The 19,041-nt window shown below is 42.7% G+C and overlaps 1 protein-coding gene across 5 annotated transcripts in view; it reads left to right on the top strand.

Moving 5' to 3' along the window:
• Positions 1 to 19,041, top strand: part of KHDRBS3 (KH RNA binding domain containing, signal transduction associated 3) — a 152,823-nt gene that overhangs the window by 59,943 nt on the left and 73,839 nt on the right. For 4 of the 5 annotated variants that reach the window (XR_009497082.1, XM_059893349.1, NM_001083512.1 and 1 more), the window contains exon 3: positions 13,222 to 13,338. Coding sequence is in view for 4 of the 5 variants with exons in the window: in XM_059893349.1 (XP_059749332.1) it covers positions 13,222 to 13,338 (117 nt within the window). In the remaining variant the exon portion in view is untranslated. Of the gene's footprint in view, positions 1 to 10,745; positions 10,843 to 13,221; positions 13,339 to 19,041 lie in introns of those variants that run through there. The other variant, XM_025001737.2, reaches the window with a different exon arrangement.

Below are 19,041 nucleotides of genomic sequence, written 5' to 3'. Positions count from 1 at the left end.
TTAAGAATATAACTTAAATCTTAAGAGCAATTATTTTCTGGAGGATAGGCTTCTATGCTATTTTCTATTTTGAAAATGAAAGTGTTAGTCGCTCAGTCCTGTCTGACTCTTTGCAACCCCATGGACTGTGTAGCCCGCCAGGCTCCTCTGTCCGTGGGATTCCCCAGGCATGAACACTGGAGTGGATTGCTGTTTCCTCCTCCAGGGGATCTTCCAGACCCAGGGCTCGAACCCAGGTCCACTACATTGCAGGCAGATTCTTTACCATCTGAGCCACAAGGGAAGCCCTTGTTTAGAAGTTTTCTACTTTACATAGGGCTCCCTGATTAACTCAGTTGGTAAAGAATCTGCCTGCAATGCAGGAGACCCTGGTTTAATTTCTGGGTTGGGAAGATCCACTGGAGAAGGGGTAAGCTACCTACTCCAGTATCCTTGGGCTCCCCTTGTGGCTCAGCTGGCAATGTGGGGGACCTGGATTCGATCCCTGGGTTGGGAGGATCCCCTGGAGAAGGGAAAGGCTGTCCACTCCAATATTCTGGCCTGGAGAATTCCATCGAGTCCATGGGGTCATAAAAGTTGGATACCACTGAATGACTTTCACTTTCACTTTACATATTACTATACTATAATGTTTTAACAATAACTTGGTGTCACTTTTATAATTAGGTTAAAAAACACATTCCCATTTGGGGGGAAAAACATGCCCCAGATTGTTAATTTAGGAGATACCTGTGTACTATTACTGTGATTTTTAAGATTTACTGTACTGATTTAAACTCTATAGGTTTAAATGAAATTTATTAGTTTTCTTAATTTGATCATTGTTTAATCTCTTAAAGCATTCTAATGCTTACATATTATTTTCAGTAACTTTATATTAATATGGGTTCTTACATTAAATCTTTTCCTATTATATGCATATTTTAATTTGATATATTTACTATCTCACAGAAGTTCTTCAGTTAAGAGTCTTTGAGGGAGAAGAGAAAAGTGTATATAAAAGCATGTTTCCTCTGGAGTTTGAAATAAAGCTCAGGAAACTTCCTTTGCTAAGGTTGGCTCTTGTTTTTCCCTTATAGTGAACTGCAGATAATTAAAAATCCGTGAATCTGCTACTGGTGGAAGACTATTTCATAAAAGTCATCTTGTCTTTAAATTTTTCATAGAGTAGTAAATACTTGACAGTCATATTGTTGTGTTAAAAGTTGCCTTTTCTGTGATAAGGCAACGATCATTGCCCCTTGTAGCATTCATTAAATCTTGGGGCCCTGTGGGGAAGTGGAAGGACTGCTCTGGAGCAGAGAGCCTTATTAGGAAGACCTGTGGCCCACAGGCCTCTGCTTCACTGAGCCTAGGTCCCCTTCCAGGCCAGTCCCTCCCATCCTGACCGCCTGCATCTCACAGTGGGCTGGAGGGAGGTGCGCTTGTAAGGAGAGATGAGTCTCTTCCCAGGCTCCTTTTGTTCTTTCCTCAGAGGTCTTCTCTGGGCCCTTGAGGTCTTCTAATACTCACCCCTGTGTCATGAGAATTGGAAAGTTGATATTTGTGAATATCATAGCTTTCAAAAAATATTGTGAAGGAATTTCAAATCTTATGCTATGACTTTCCCCTTATTCTCTTTTAAAATGCTTGATTATTGATCCAGAAAATAGCCCCTTAGCTTTAGAATTATTAAGCAGAGTTCAGAAACAGCCACACATATATAGGGGCTCATGAAAGAATTTATTCATTTTTTTTAGAGGTTTATTGTTTTTATTATGGGCTTCCCTGGTGGCTTAGACAGTAAGGAATCTGAGTCAAATGAGTAATTAAAAACTTTGGTTGTATATAGCACCCCCGCCCCCCGCCCCCACAGTCTCATTACATTTAAAATCTAGAAATGCTACCATTATATGTACTTTGGTCACAGTGGAGTACATTAAGAAATTGAAGTCTGTGATGGATACTTCCTATGTCAGTCTTTTTTTTTTTTTTTTCCCATCACTGCTTCCTTTTGAGAGGTGATGGAGAATAGGTCTTTTAAGTGTATTGCTGAGCCAAAAGGTAAAACAATTTTAGTGCTTAGCAGTGTATTACTGGCTTAGGTGTCTTAAATATTATTGTACTGCTTATTTTGGCCCTGGGCCCCGTGAAGCCCTCCAGGTTGAATCAACTGAAAATTGCGTAGCTGTACTGTTGGACACAGGAAGTATAAACAGAGCTTATCCCGTCTCTTCACGGATTTCCCCCCTACCCTACAGGAGTGAAGTGGCAAAAATTTAGTAGATGGCCCAAAGAATGAACTTTTATGAAAACAAGGGATTGACACACAATTTCAGGAAGCCAGGGGCACTTAGTATATATCCCGAGACGGTGGCAGAGGGAATTGGGTAGCTGTGGCAGTCAGCCCTCTTGGTGAGGCCCTGGCTCTGTCACATGGGCCTGTTTGACACCAGGGCCGGCACAGCTGTTCCTCTGTCTCCGCCCTTCTCTCCTTCTGTCCTCTCCCTCTCTCCCTCTCTCTCATCAGGCTAAACGCCTACCACACCGCCTCCACCTCGCTGTCCTGCGGACTTCTTATATTTACTTCATATATCTTATATTATACGTGCCCGTAAGTGAGCTTCATACTCTTCTGGGCAAACCTGGACCTTTCCCTGTGCTGCTTTGTCCGTGAATGACAGACAGCACACGTATCTAAGAGCCCATGCCTAAAACTAGCACATCATTTTTGTCTATTAACTTCTTCTTCGTTTACCTTTCCCAGTCGATTCTTGAAATGCAATGACATGCATTTTGTAATTTCTACTTATAAATTATTTCTCACTCTCTGGATTACATTGCCACTCCTTAACTTAGACCATTGTCATCCCTCACCAGTCTTTTGTAATATCCTCTTATCCATTTCCAAATCCTCCATCCCATTCTCCACATTTGAAGCCAGACTATGCAGTCTGAGATTTTCTGGATTAACAGTTTCAAACTTACGTATAAATGGGCTTCATTGCTTGTGTTATTTGTTTTGTTGTCCACCCATCCCCACACCCCCACCCAAAGAATATAATCCAGCTTTGAGCATACAGAGATTAAAAAGCACGTGAGTGGGTGATTCAGATGCTGTATCACTTGCATGTGTCTCTGCATGTGTGATTTTCCCCGTATCATCTCCTGAAGAAGTTACTTGTATATTTTGCTTGACTAATTTTCAGAGCTGCTGATGTCTAAATAAGTAGGACTGTTTACCATTAAAGTAGATGCTGTGTTAAAATTACAATCAATGGTGTAGTACCAGATAATCTCAACCACTACCAATAATGCTTAGTGATTTGTGGTTGGCAAAGTAATAAATCTAAATAATAGTATTTATATAGATCTAATGTGTTGCAGTGATTTCTGCAGCAAAGAAAATCAATACAAACTATGTTGACCAGTGCCATTTGATTCGGGGCAAAATAAACTTTAATTGCACAAGTGTTTATTGAGAAATCATTGTGCAGGAAAGATGATGAATCAAATAAGGGTCCTGATTACTCTCCAGGGATTTACAGTTGAACAGCAGAAACAGGGTAAATTTATTCCAAATGATAGAGAGTAAAGACCATACTAACATAAGAGAGGTAAATGGACACTGCAAGAACTTAAAAGAGTGAGGGAGAATTATTTCTGGAGAAAGAATTACAGGTGGAATTAAATGTAGTCCCTAAGCCTTTGACTATGTGGATCATGATAAACTGGAAAATTCTGAAAGAGATGAGAATACCAGACCACCTGACCTGCCTCTTGAGAAACCTATATGCAGGGCAGGAAGCAACAGTTAGAACTGGACATGGCACAACATACTGGTTCCAAATAGGAAAAGGAGTACGTCAAGGCTGTATATTGTCACCCTGCTTATTTAACTTCTATGCAGAGTACATCATGAGAAGCGCTGGGCTGGAAGAAGCACAAGCTGGAATCAAGATTGCTAGGAGAAGTATCAATAACCTCAGATATGCAGATGACACCACCCTTATGGCAGATAGTGAAGAGGAACTCAAAAGCCTCTTGATGAAAGTGAAAGTGGAGAGTGAAAAAGTTGGCTTAAATCTCAACATTCAGAAAACTAAGATCATGGCATCTAGTCCCATCACGTCATAGGAAATATATGGGAAAACAGTGTCAGACTTTATTTTTTGGGGCTCTAAAATCACTGTAGATGGTGACTGCAGCCGTGAAATTAAAAGACACTCCTTGGAAGGAAAGTTATGACCAACCTAGATAGCATATTCAAAAGCAGAGACATTACTTTGCCAACAAAGGTCCGTCTAGTCAAGGCTATGGTTTTTCCAGTGGTCATGTATGGATGTGAGAGTTGGACTGTGAAGAAAGCTGAGTAATGAAGAATTGATGCTTTTGAACTGTGGTGTTGGAGAAGACTCTTGAAAGTCTCTTGGACTGCAAGGAGATCCAACCAGTCCATTCTAAAAGAGATCAGTCCTGGGTGTTCTTTGGAAGGAATGATGCTAAAGCTGAAACTCCAGTACTTTGGCCACCTCATGCGAAGAGTTGACTCATTGGAAAAGACTCTGATGCTGGGAAGGATTGGGGGCAGGAGAAGGGGACAACAGAGGATGATATAGCTGGATGGCATCACTGACTCGATGGACGTGAGTCTGAGTGAACTCCGGGAGTTGGTGATGGACAGGGAGGCCTGGTGTGCTGCAGTTCATGGGGTCGCAAAGAGTTGGACACGACTGAGTGACTGAACTGAATTGAACTGAAGTATAAGTTCAGGATGTTAACAAGCAGAGATGAGAGGGAAGCGCAGAGTAACTGTGGGGCCAGAATTATTTAATTATGGGATGTAGACTGTGGCAGTCGTTGGTGATGACTAGCATGGAAAGCCTTTGGTACTGTACTTGTGCGTTAGACTTTATATAGCCTAGGGAGGCCTGGAAGATTTATGAGAGATATAAATAAGCAAGTAGAATGTATAGTAGGAAGTATTCTGCATTATAAAAGATCTTACCTTGTTTTTAAACTCAACATTTAAGAATGATTAATTTAAACTCAAGTTGGAAATTGAACTTCCATGTAAAAGTGATTGTTATTTTTAGAGGTGATTATCAGAATCATGAAAATTATTGTCAGTAATCCAGAGCTTGATTCAATAACTAAGTATCCTGAGAAACAAGTGTTTGGTTACCAAAGAGGCTGCTCTGTTTCATGTGAATGAAACAGTCCACAGTCTGTTGTTAGGTTTACCACTGTTTGGAGTTTTGCATTTATGACATTGACTTAATTCAAATGAGATCAGTGTTCTGAATAGAACTAGAACTAGAAGGTGGGTTTGTTTATTTATTGTGAAGTGAAGTGAAGTGAAGTCGCTCAGTCTTTTCTGACTCTTTGTGACCTCATGGACTGTACCCTACCAGGCTCCTCTGTCCATGGGATTTTCCAGGCAATAGTACTGGAGTGGGTTGCCATTTCCTTCTCCAGGGGATCTTCCCGACCCAGGGATTGAACCTGGGTCTCCCGCATTGTAGACAGACGCTTTACCATCTGAGCCACCAGGGAAGTCCTTATTTATTGTGTTAGTGGCTAAATTATTGGAACCTAAAGTGGCTGGTAAAGCTAATGAAAATAGTGAGCTGGTCTTTTGTTTCAAGAGAAGATAGGTTAAAACAAACCTCATTTATTGTCTTTTGATTCTTGCCATTGGACAGTAATTAGGTGAATGTGGAGATGATGAACCAAATGTTGTTTCTTGACAGTTTAATTCTTCTCCCCAGTAAGTCTAGAGAGAGGATGTGGGGTGGTGTTTTCTAGAGAGGGATGTTGAGTCCAGCCTTACATATGGGTGCTAGAAAAACATGCTAGAATATCTGTTGTAATATATGTAGCCTATGGTTTCTGCATCTCAGGCCTTACTTTTATTAACTTCTCATGTGTTAATCTTTACAGTTTTAGGAGGAGGGAAGCATGATCTCCTGTTTACATGTGAAAAACTAAAGAACAGAGAAGTTAAGTAACTTGCTAAATGTTACGCAGTAAGTCACAAGCATTTGAACTGAAGAAATCTGGCTCCAGAGTCCATGGTCTTGTTCAAGAAATTAAGCTTTATTTATTACACAGGTTCAGGCTAGTACTGTTACCTGGCTCATGTGAGTGCCAGGCAATGAGACAGGATCCCGGTGTGAAGAGGGAGTTCTCCACTGCAGGCGCTCCCACCAGGCTTTAGTCACTCACTTGCTTTCGGTGGTTGGGGCACATAGCTGCTAGATATGTCTGGTTATGGGTGCTTGGATTGCGTCTCCTAGTTAACTTACCTTTCAGTACACAAAGACTGTCGCCAAAGAAACTGCAACTTCAGGGCCACTGGAGATGCAGTTGAAGCGACCAGGAAGACAGTGGAACTGCTCACCCCCTGTTCCCGTGCAGGCTTAGACTGGACAGGGCAGGCAGCTCCATCCCGCTGGGGGTAAGGAGAGTCTTCTCGATTTGGGACTGGTTTTCTATATCTGGTATGTTAATGACGAATCTCTTGACATAAGTAAATATTGAAATATTAACCAATGGAAGGCCAGGTGTAGGACTTTAAAATAAATAAAGATATACATAAACGTAGTATCAGCTTCCCAGGTGGCAAAGTTGGTAAAGAATCCTTTCGCCAATGCAGGAGATAAAAGAGATGTGAGTTTGATGCTGGGGTTGGAAAGATCCCCTGGAGAAGGAAACGGCAACCCACTCCAGTATTCTTCCTGGGAAATCCCATGGACAGAGGAGCCTGGTGGGCTTCAGTCCAGGGGTTTGCAAAGAGTTAAACATTACTGAGCGTGCACACACGCACATGCGCACAGACATATATATGCATACACACACATTCATTTTATATAAATATTAAATATAGTGTATGAGCCAGGAGTACTTCTTGACAGCCTAACCTGAGATCTGGATCACTTGGCATTGCAATCTGTAGGGAACACTGGGTCTGCCTTCACCCCGGCCTGCGCCTGTGGACCTGCTCGCTCACCTCCTTCCTCTCTCACTTGTTCTTAGCTCTTCAATAAATTTTACACTCCTGTCCAACATTTTTAAAGTTTTTAAAAATTATATCCTCTCATTTCTCACATCCAACTTTAGACCTGCCTCTATGGAAATAAATTACATTGTTTATCTCTTACAGTAACTATTTTACAGTCTTTCTTAGATGTCTTTCTAAGGATTTTAAATAAACATTTAGACTTTATATGATGCTCAGTTACCAGACGTTGTTGGGCAGTTAGGGCCAGTATACCAGAAATACACCTCCACCTGTGCCTATGTGGTACAGTCTAGGGTCCATTTTAATTAAACCTTGGGTAGAGATTGGTGCATTTTGGACATTAACTTGGCTGGCACTCAGGACTCGCTGTCAGTGTGTGAAATGCTGCCTGCCTGTCGGGAGCCCATGCTGTTCTTCGCTAAGGCTGAGGTACACAGGGGAGTCAGTCAGGGTCTCTGCCTTCAGATTGGCACCTCCATCCCCTCTTAAGAAAAGGAAGGTAGGAAGTAATCACTGGGCCTGGAAAAAGACTGTGAGGTTTGAGACTGTAAAAGCCTCCCTTTTTGATAAATGACTGCTTTGTGGTTTTTGTCTGTGGGAGAGCGCCCCCCACTGGCTGCTCCCCACATTCATACCCTGTGTGTGCTGTTCCTTTGAGTCTTGCCTGACCCTGCAGCTCCCTTAACTGACAAGAAGTGTACTTCCAGGCCCACGCTTTAAGGAAGCCTGAGAGCTTCTGCTTTTCTGATCTTAGAAGACACATGCCATGCCAAGGTCCTGTCACCCCAAGGCCACCGTGGGAGGTGGGCACTCAGGGACACGACTAAGTGACTAAGCACGTGTTTATAAATAAACCAGGGCTTCCCTGGAGGCTCGAACGGCAAAGAATCTGCCTGCAGTGCAGGGGAAACCCAGATTCTATCCCTTGGGGGGCGGCGGTCTCCTGGCGGAGGGAATGGCAGCCTACTGCAGTGTTCTTGCCTGGAGAATCCCATGGACAGCAGAGCCTGGTAGGCTATAGCCCATGGGGTCTCAAAGAGTCGGGCATGACTGAAGCGACTTACACACACATAACGTCTATTGAGAACGAAGACCAGGATTGAGAGATGGAGAAGATTTCAGAGTTGAGTAAGACGCATTTCTCTTGCAGGGAATACAGCCTGAAAGAAATGTCTCAAACTAGAGTTTGGTGAGTGGGACAAGAGAAAGCAGGAGGTGAGAGAGCGTGTGGGCTGTGGGTGTCGGGGACGCAGCCGCGGGCCTGTCAGCCGCTGACCTTGGAAAGGGCTGGCAGTGCCTGCACTTGTGTGTTGTGTTTGTTCTTTACAAGGAAAAGCTGAAACCACCCAGAGTGACTGGATTTTAAACACCAGTTTAAGCCCAGGTTCCTGCCCAGACGGATGACTCTGCCTCTTACTTTCCCGCCCCAGCCGCTCTGCTTCAGGAGGCTGGCCGCCTTCCTGTTTCAGAGAAGCTCCTTAGTGGCTGAGGGCTTGTGCATTTGCTATTCACAGCTCAGGAACTTCTCTGCTGCAGAACCTTGCCTACAACATAGCCAAGCTGACGGTCGCAGGCCCGCCTGGGCTGACGTTGCTCCGCCCTCTGTGATACCCATGCTGTCTGTCCTTGCCTTCTGTCCACCTCAGTAGAGCTTAGCAGTAATGAACAGATGTTGTGTCTGCACGTCTGCTTCTCTTGTCGTCTGGCTCTTCTGTTCTCCACCCAGCACCTGGAACAAGATTGAGTATTGCCAGCGTGTAGCAGTAACAACGCTTCCTGCGGGCTTGACACTGATCTCAGGACAGGCTTTGTTGATTTTGTCAGTATTTTAAAAAACAAAGCAAAGCGAGTTTTGTTGCCCTTCTTCATGCAGATTCAGGCTTTTGTTTAGGAGGAGAGAGAGGGTCCGGGCTCTGAGGTTTCAGCAGAGGCTGCTCCCCACCCCACCCCAGCCCCCAGCCAGGGCAGGTGCTCTCAGGGGTCTTCCCTCATCTTCCCTGTGCACACTTGGGGGTTAGGGGGTGATGGTGTTGGATTCCTGCAGAAAAATCCTTTGAGAGGGTGTCAACTCTCCAGCATCCTGAGAAGCTGATACTTGAGTCTTGTCTCGCCCTGCAGGTGTTTGCACGCTCTCCAGATGTGTGGTTGGAGTTTGCCTGGACACTTCAGCATTAGCTGGTATTCTCTTCTGTTTTCTTGTTGTTTTAAGGGTGAGAGTGACGTTCTTTACAGCACTACATCTGAGCTGCACTGGGTAGTTCTTGGAACATGGTAATTTTGAGAAACTGAAATGAATTCAGAGGGCTAAAGTCAGAGACAGGAGAGTGGGGAGGCTGGGGAGGCGGGCACAAGAGTGCTGGGCTGTGCACAGCAGTTTCTTGTGAGGAGTTTCTTGTAAGGGTAGCCAGACCTTTTGTTTTAAACAGACATACAACAGGGTCACAGAAAGCTGTTAAGACCTCCCTGTGATTGAAGGAGATTGAAGTGGATACAGAGATGGAGTTCTGCTGTGGGCGAGGTGAGGGATGATGATGGCTCGGACTAGTGATTGAGCTGGGACTGCAGGGAAATAGGCAGGTTTCAGAGAGATCTCGGAGGTGACATTGCTACCATTAATTGATTCGCTGGACGTTGATTAAATGCCCTCTCTGCAAGGGTGTTGGAGCAGTGACTACAAAAGGCCTCCTTGCTGCCCTCATGGAATGACTGTTAGGTTTCTGGCTCCTGCATGGATGGTAGTGCCATTTTCTGGGAAAAATAATGTGTTTGATGCTACATTGGCAGGGATTACAAGTTCAGTTTTAGTGTTGAGTTAGAGGTCAACAAAGCATCCCTTTGTTAGACTAATCAACTTTTTGGTGAGCACCCAATTAAGGGAAACCTTTTAATGGAGACAGTGACATGTTCTTGAGTCTTAGTTGTTTATGAAATGACAGCTTCACTATTAATTGTTCCCCATGAAACAGTGTCATGTCACAAATATAGTTTGAATCAATTAAAGCTAGTCCTTCCTTGATCTTTACTGAGGAAGAACATAATTATTGGATCTTATAGGTTGTGTGGTAAAACTCAGATATACTCTGTGCTGGTTTACCATCTTTATAATCATTTGAAAAGTTTATTATTTACAGTTGTAACATTTGTAATATGATAGTATATTTGTCATATAATAATTGGCATCTGGGGAAAAATCATTGATCTTGGATGTAACACTTTCACCTTGTATTCAGATCTGTGCACAAATGGAATCATTAATAAAAATAAAGACTAATGTGTACGAGGGTCTTACTGTCTGTCTTACTAGTACAGTCATCAAGTAGAAAATAGAACCTGGCTTCTGGAAGGACAGAATTTATTTGGGAGGATTTCTAGAAGCTCAGGGAAGGGCTGAAGTGACAGAGAGTGCGCTGAGCCCAAGGCCTGCAGATGTCCCGGTGGTCAGACCTTGGACGGAGAGTGGACGAGGCCAGGAAGGTGAGGGACGAGGGACGTTGGCAGAGTGGGGAGGGGCGGGCAGAAGGGACGGTTGCCTGAATGCGTCTTACCCAAGGCTGGTCCCTGGGAGCACAGGGCCTGTAAGAGGAGTGCTGGAATCTCATGGTTTGATGTATTGTCAAGTGACTTGAGTGAGTCATGTTCCATGGACTTCCATTGCCTCAGTGTGAAATTCGGTATTTGCGCTGGATGCTTTGTAAGGTTCCCTTAAGTTTATTAATTGGGAGATATTTAACTATTACAGACGTGATGTAAATGTGGCTGTTTGAACACTCATTTTTATGCTCTCCTTGAAAACTGCAAAAATGAATATAAATGAATGAAAACGGCACAGACCTATGAAGGTAAGAATGGGCGTGTGAGGCAACTTTAGTTAAACGATGTTAGTAAAATTTGGTGGTTGCAAAATAAATGGATAAGTGGTGATGATTTAGGAGACCAGAGAAAGCAGAATCCTGAGCTTGCAGGGGAGGAGAAAGCAACCAAAAAGATGCTTATTAGTGTGGAAAACCTCAAGAAGACTCGGGAATCGTAGATAGCAGTTACTGTGGAGCTACACTGACGGGGTAGAACTGACAAGAGAGGACGTGGTGGAAAGTCTCTGCGTGGAGGTTATTAGACCCCTGGATGCTCTTCCCAGCTGAGCAAACCTGGCATCCGCCCTTCTCACCCTCACAGGGGATGGGAGAGTTCCTGAGAGTCTGAGCAAGAGATGCTTTGGCTCTGAGACCCAGATGGATGGGGCTCAGGGCTGCCAGGAGGTGTGCACTGAAGATGAGGAAGTATCCCTTTAAGTAGAGGTGTTTGTGCTTCATAGCAAGATTCTCCATGTTCCTCCTCCTAGGAAATTAGGGAGTTCCTATTCAGGGAAATGCCTAGCACAAAAGAAGAGAAATGTGGACATTGATGTTTGAGTAGCTTTGGGTGATAAAACCGGGCTGCTGTGTCGCAGTGAATTGTTACATGCAGTTGTCAGATTGCACACATGTACAAAAGCAGAAAGTCCAGTTAGTGTTTTAGCTTCAATTAAAAAATTTTAAAAACAAAAAGCAGAGGGTGACCAGTCATGTGAGGAAAAGCCATAATGTAGCAGGAAATAAATTCTCCAAATGTAAAGGGTAAGAGGCATCAGTGAAAGACACACATATGTTCCTAGAAGCTCCCCGGTGTGGGGGTGGGGCACCTAGTGCCATTACAGCCTCAGGATGATAAGGACTCACACCACTTCCATAAAGTATTTTTAAAATGCCATAAAGAAGGAACCAGAGTAAGAAAATACTGTTGGTAGTTAAAATATTTGATAGCAGAAATGAAAAAAAACAGTGGATGTGTAGGAAATATAATTAAATCTCCCTGAAAGTAAAACAGAGAGATGAAGGAAGGAGGAGGAATAAGAGAAACTTAGACCCTAATCAGGAGGCCCAGTGTCCAAATAGGAGAATTTCCAGAAAGATAAAGCAGAGAAAATGGGGAACAAGAATAAGGTCGAGTGGGTTGAGACATTGATTTCTTTCCCCCACTTTGTAGTATTATTTGATATTTTAAACTCTGTACATTTCACCTCTATAGTTTTTAAGTAACTTATTTAAATTTTAAAAAACAAAAAGTAATTACATGTAAAGGTTAAAAATAGAGAATGTAGTTTTTGTTAAAGACCAATAAGATGGAAAGTGGGCAAGGAAAAAAGTACCATTTTGATTTTTTTTAAAGTACGTATTTCAGGAAAATTGCTTCAGTTACCATAGAGACATTAGAAATGATTTTGTCTTAAAAAACAGCAACTGCACAGCAGTGGTGTAACTCCTGGAATGTGGCTGATACCAAAGCTGCAACTCCATAAGTTTGTAATCAACAATCTTGCCAAAGAGATGTTTCTCTCTTGGTAAATAGGGCTGATTTTCTATTTGAAAGCACACAGGATTCTTAATTACCATAAGGCTTTTAAAAGTTATGTAAAATTCCTAACAATAATTAGTTCATTCAGTTGTATCTATTGTCTATTATGTGCCATGCACTATTTTAAATTATTTATTTCTGTGGACCCATTTAATCCTCAGAATAGCCCTGTGAGGGGAGGTCCTGTTGCCATTTATGATTCCCATTTCACAGATGAGAGTACCAGGGCCTGGTTACCCTGAGCCAGGGTCTCTCAGCAGAAAAATGGGATAGCCAGGTTTTACAGTCCTCAGTCTGTAGTACTCCTGATTAATTCACTGCTACTCTGCTTGTTAAGGAGAGCCCTAGGCACCTAGGCTGACTGGATGGGTGGACACCCAGACCAAGCACTCAGTGCTGATTAATGAAGGGGGAAGGATGCAGGCGCTCATGGTGCCCGTTCAGAGCACCTTACAAGACACCTGGGACTGTTTCCCCCAGCCTGCTCGTGGTTGGTACTGAATGGGTGTTGAAATTGTCAGGATGGCAACTGAGGAATTCTGGGAATTAACTTCACTTACAGTTATAGGAAATACACTCACCACTGGAGTGACTTGCTAGGAAGAAGTACATGTTGTTTTAAATTATGTATTTTTTAGCCCTGTTTATGCAGTTTGTGGGAAACGTTATAGGGTGATGCTATAGCAGGAACTGAAATTATTTGTCATTAATCAGTGATGTGTAGCGTACTGCAGTACCACTGCAGTGTCTCCCGAAATTCACAAAATAAATTGCTTTCTTCAGATATGAATATTACAAATTGTTTTTTTTTTTTAAATTTTTCCTAGTTCAACTTTGTGGGAAAACTTTTGGGGCCACGTGGAAATTCTCTGAAGCGTTTACAAGAAGAAACCTTGACAAAAATGTCCATCCTTGGAAAAGGCTCCATGAGAGACAAGGCGAAGGTAAAGCTTATTGTAAACAATGGCTCCTGGTTCAGTCAAGTTATATAATGTACTTTCAGATCAGCCACGGTGTAAGCTAACTAGGGTCCCAAGTAAATTATATGAAAATGCTACATATGGTAATATATTTGTGACACTATTCAGAAAGTTGGGTCACTCAGGCCAGTTTCAGAATATGTAGTATCTTAAACCAAAATCTGTGACTATTACTTTAATTTATGGAGTGAAATAGTAGACACAATACCTTCTAGAAAGTGCAGTTTTATTGAAATTATCATGAGAAAAGTTCTCTAAAGTCTCAGCTTCACTATTTGCATTTTAGATTAATTTCTTTGGGTCTTTTTTCTATGCCTGTGTTTCATATTGTTGAGTTTTTAAAGTATATGCTTTTGTTTGCTCTTTTTGCCCTTCTTTTGTTACCCCATGCATTTTTTATCAAGTTAAAATTGATCATAAATGTTTTGTTAATTGCTTCCTAACCTGACACATAGTTGTTCTACTTGGATGTATTCACATGACTGCCTCTTTTCTTAATAAACTAAAATTACTGAATTATTTTTATTGATCACTTTCTTAAATATAACAATTCTAAACGAAATGTTCACATTTCATAATGTGGTATCACTTATGTTGTCCTATTATTACTTTGTTGTTCTCTCATTATTGAAAGATTTATATTATTGAGAATGAAATCCGCCTTCAGTGATCACTTTCCATGAAATGTTGAACAATTATTATGTCAGACAAAAAGCATGTTTAAACAAAATTCAGCCTCCTTACAAAAAAGTCCGTCTAAACAATAGCTTTTATAATTAAAAAAAAAAGCCACCATTTGTTTATTTAAAAGCCACTGTGAGTCAGGTACTCTGTGCACCATCTTACATGTATTATTACTGCATGTTATCCTTGGAAAAATGATGACAGATACATAATATTTTTCTTATTTTATGTCAGAAAAGTGAGATTCAGAGAACCTAAATCTATTATCCAGGTTTATTAGTGGAGTTTATATTACTTTATTAAAACATGGCTACATATCACAGTCATATGAGATACTGTTTAAAAATAGAGTCCCGTGCCCCAGCCTGTTTTGGCAGAACCTCAAAATGAACTTTCAGTAGGTGTTTAAGGGATTCTGATGCACGCTAGGTCAGCTGAACTGCTCATGAAGCATCACTGTCGACAAAAGATGTTCCTCTGATTCCCTGACTCACCTGTTCTGGCAGGTGGAGAACATGGAACCATATATGGGTCAGCTGGTCAGAAACTGTGTGTGTCTTACTGGGAAGTATCCCATCTATGCTGATGTCTTACTTAAGTTTTCAGGAAGGCCATCTGGTAATGAAGTCCATGATATGACCAGTGAAACCCATCAACTTTGTGCTGCTTATTTGTTATTAAGGGCCTTCCTTGTTGAGAAGCAATGTTCTGTGCCAGTGATCAGGGAGTCCACAGATGGTTTTACAGGAAGAAGGAAGCAGGGGAGGCAAGTCCTCAGCCATTGTACGTCCAAAGAGCAAGTGCCTGGCTGGGTATAATCAGAGGCATCCTAAACTGTGTCAGCTCACTAACCACGCTCGGTGGTCCTCCCAGATCTTGCGGCCAGTTTAAGGGCTGGTGATTGTTCTCTGCTACTGGCATGTTAGACAGGCAGCAGTGACAGGAGCCAGGAATCCTTTTTGAGGGCAGTCCGTGTGGTGCAGTCACATTCATGAGTAGCACTGAAGGGGCTGGGAGTGAGGTGCTTTGACATCTGTTGCAGTGGGTCCCTTGGGCTACCTGGTCACAGAGGCCATGCTCCGCATCGCGTGGGACTCCCTGTTACTACACACTTGGGCCTCTTTCCCAGACCAGGTATCACCCCTTCACAAATCTCCTTTCTGTGTCCTTGAATACATCAGTCAGTGGGTCAGTATGGGGATTCTTCACATGCTGATAGTTTACATCCCATCAAGGCACCTGGGAGCTGAGGACGTAGCGTAGTCTACTGAGCCCACTGATAGGGGACCAGCACCAGAAGCACTTTATCTCTTGATCCCATAAACCCCAGTCTCATTGGTGGCCTTCAGCAGAGCAGCATTTGCTCAGAATCGAGTCTGTTCATCCTCAAACTGTATGAGTATTTCTCCTTTTCAGCGTACGCTTATTATAGTAAAAGGTCCCAGATCCTTGTTGAAAAGGCTGGGAGTAAATGTTTAGTACACACACACCAGGAGTCCTACAGCTGCTGTCCTCATGCAACCTTCTCCTCTAGATTTAGCTCAGCTCTGTTATTTTCTGCATCCCCGGGGTGGGCGGGGATCCAATCTTGGGCCAGGAGGTGATAAAGGGTAGTAGAAGGAAAGCATGAGAATTGTCATCTCCTTTTAAGCAGCTTCCTTGGCTGTTTGAGACAGGCTTTTGCCAGTGTGGAAGGCTCAGTGGGACTTAGTGTTTGTACTCAGAGTTACTCGAATCCTTCCAGATGTTGCCCATCCAGCTCGCAGGGTTTCGTGGTCCTCCAGACACTGTCCTTAGTCCCCCATAGGGATGGCTGGCAGTCTGCTGGTCATTCAGCTATACATGCCCAAACTCTGCCTGGTCTGTTGGCTCCAGCAGCCTGTGACCACAGCAGGGAAACTTTCTGGGATACTTCTGCTCTTTGGGCCTTGAACTGATCATGTCAAGTCCTGAGTCTGCCATTTCCGTCTTTGAACTCTTCAATGCAGTAGAAAGAGCCCATTTCACCCTACCCTGCCCACCTCGTCTCCTTCTCGCCCATCATACTGTGCCACGTGGTCCATGGCTTACACCTTCAGAAGCGTCTCCCTGACAGTAACCACAGTGATTGTTTCAGCGACAGATGTGTCCCATCTGCCAGGTAGCAGTCAGATCCTCACTGCCTAACTTCAGTTTATCCTTTTTATTGATTTTTACTTTACAGAAGTCCTCCATTAATAATGTTTATTTCTAAAGACATTTCCATTCCCTAGTATTACAATCTCATCCTTTTAGATTTTCATAGTGTTCATCATTAAAGTTCTAATGTGAACATAATTCATTTTCTTCTTGTACTTGCTGTATTGATAAAATTGTAGGATTCATTACTGACATGTATCAACTGGTTATGTAGCATAATAATCACTAAAATGCTATGGTCTCTTGAGCCTTCAGTTTGTGCCAGACATGCTGAATGTTTTGTCCACATCATCTATGTTATAGGATAATACAATAATTAATACTATCATTATGTTATAATAGTTATCATTACTATATTTATCATTTGAGTGCTTGTTTTATGCTAAGCATAATTCTAAAGACTTCTGATGTCTTTTGAATGACTCTAACACCTTTATTACTAATAACTCCTAATGACTATTATGATGGCTACTTTATTACTATAACAACCCTTTGAGCAGTAGGTACTACATTATTATTATTCATTTTAAAATCACCTCTTCAAGATAAAGATAAAATAGCCTGACCAGTTGTTGGATTTGGGGTTTCAATGCAGAACTCAATAAAGTCTGTGTTCTTCCCTAAACGGAGTATTGCCTCTCATCATTAACCCAAGAAGAAACCCAGTAATAACTGCTCACTCTGTGGAGTTGCAGGACAGCTGTGGTTATGATCAGAAAGCCTCCCAGTTCCAGCTTCAGTTTGTAATAGAAATTAAAATGTTTGCCTCTGAATCAACAATTATAATCTCATTAAGAGCATTAGCTTGGTGCCATTATTAGAAAAAGATAAGAAATGTTTACTTCAGTAGTTCATGTTTTCAAAGATGAACTACCGGGCACAGAATCCAGTTTTTAAGACCTCAACTTTGAAAGTCAGAGTGTCAGATCAAATAACGAAAATATTCTGATTGGGACAAGAACTAGTCCGCCAGTGGCATAAAGAACAGTCCTTTTCACACTTGACAGATTTTGAAGGAAATGCATAGGTAGCTTATATTTGCTCTCCCTTCAAATAATTTTTTTCTTTTCTTTCATTCTCTGGTCCACTTTCCATAAATGTGAAGGAAACTAGCATTTCCCGAGTACCTGCCGCACGCAAGGCAGCGTCCTGGGCACTGTGTGCACCATCTCCTCTGTCAGCCTTTACCCAAGCGGCCTTTTTAGTCATCTCAGCGGGCCTGCACTCATGTACATCGCCAGAGTTTCTCAGTCATGTCTGACTCTGTGACCCCGTGGACTGTAGCCTGCCAGGCTCCTCTGTCTAAGGGATGTCCCAGGCAAGAAAGCAGGAGTGGGTTGCCATTCCCTTCTGCAGGGGATCTTCCCGAACCAGGGATCAAACCTGGGTCTCCTGCATTGCAGGCAGACACTTTACCATCTGAGCACCAGGGTATTCATATACATACAGTGGTTTAGTGGTGGTGGTTTAGTTGCTAAGTCATGTCTGACTTTTGTGACCCCATGGACTGTAGCCTTTCAGGCTCCTCTGTCCATGGGATTCTTCAGGCAAGAATACTGGAGTGGGTTGCCATTCCTTTTCCAGGGCATCTTCCTGACCCAGGAATCGAACCCAGGTCTCCTGCATTGCAAGCAAATGATTTACCAGCTGAGCTATGAGGGAAGCCCTGACACCAAGTTGATTTTGCAAATTAAGTGTTGGATTACATATGATCTGTTCAGACTCACACTCATGTTGACCAGCATGGCTAAAATTCAGGTCTGTCTGGCTCCAGGTCCCCTGCCCTTTTCATGCTCTGTATTTTGATTGCATTTCTTCATGAGAATTCAAATTAGTTAACTAACAAAAGTTGGAGCCTTAGATCCAGGTTGTGTGTGCCTCTTTGGCCTCTTGGTTAATGCCAGGACCAGCAGGTGGTGTGCCAGGAATCCCTGGGCTCTCTCTCTTACAGGGTAGGTTTTTTTGGAGCGGCTTGCAGGGATTCCTGCCTTTTGGAAATCTCTCCGGTTGTAGGTTCCTACTAATCTTTCTGTGTCTGTCTGATCTTAATGTTGAGAACAAAGACTGTTAGAAGAATCTGATTCTGTAATTGTTGCTCTAATGAAGGCTTGTTGAAAAAGCTCACGAAGCAAAGTTAGTGATATGAGTCCTTTATGATCTGAGTGCCCCACCCCCCCACCTATTTTCTTACCCTGAATTTCATTGTATCAACCAAATTTTTTTTAATGTTTCTCATAATTAAATAAAATCATAGAAAATTTTTCGTTTATTTTATTCACAGTTTTCTTCTCAGATGAGTGTAGGGTTTGGCATGTGGAAATATTTTTTGAAATAATATATGAATGAGCAAATGAACATAAAAATGAATAATATTTACCTACTCATTCAGAAATATTCATTAAGCATCTACTATCTACCAAGCGCTTTTCTAGACAAAGAAGCATGCAGTAAAACAAGACAACCATGGGTTCTGCTCCATGGCAACCACTTTAAGTGGGAGAGATTAGAAAATGGACCAACAGTAAAGTATTTTAGATATTAGCGGTAAACGCACAGCGTAACCAGCGCAGACACAGGCCTGGTTGTGTGGCCAGTTTGAAGAACACAGAAGAGTTCTCTGCGGTGCCTGGGGCAGGGGTGAGCCAGCAAGGCCGGGGCGGGGGTATGGGGGTTGGTGAAGAGAGTCAAGAGGAGCACAGAGGAGTTCTCTGTGGTGCCTGGGCGGGGTGAGCCAGCAAGGCCTGGGAGTTGGGGCGGTGAAGAGAGTCAGCCGGCATGCGTGGCCTTGGCTAGACAGCAGGAGGA

The sequence above is a fragment of the Bos taurus genome, chromosome 14 (assembly GCF_002263795.3).
Source record: "Bos taurus isolate L1 Dominette 01449 registration number 42190680 breed Hereford chromosome 14, ARS-UCD2.0, whole genome shotgun sequence".
NCBI classification, from domain to species: Eukaryota; Metazoa; Chordata; class Mammalia; order Artiodactyla; family Bovidae; genus Bos; species Bos taurus.
This window is presented reverse-complemented; position numbering and strand designations above follow the sequence as displayed.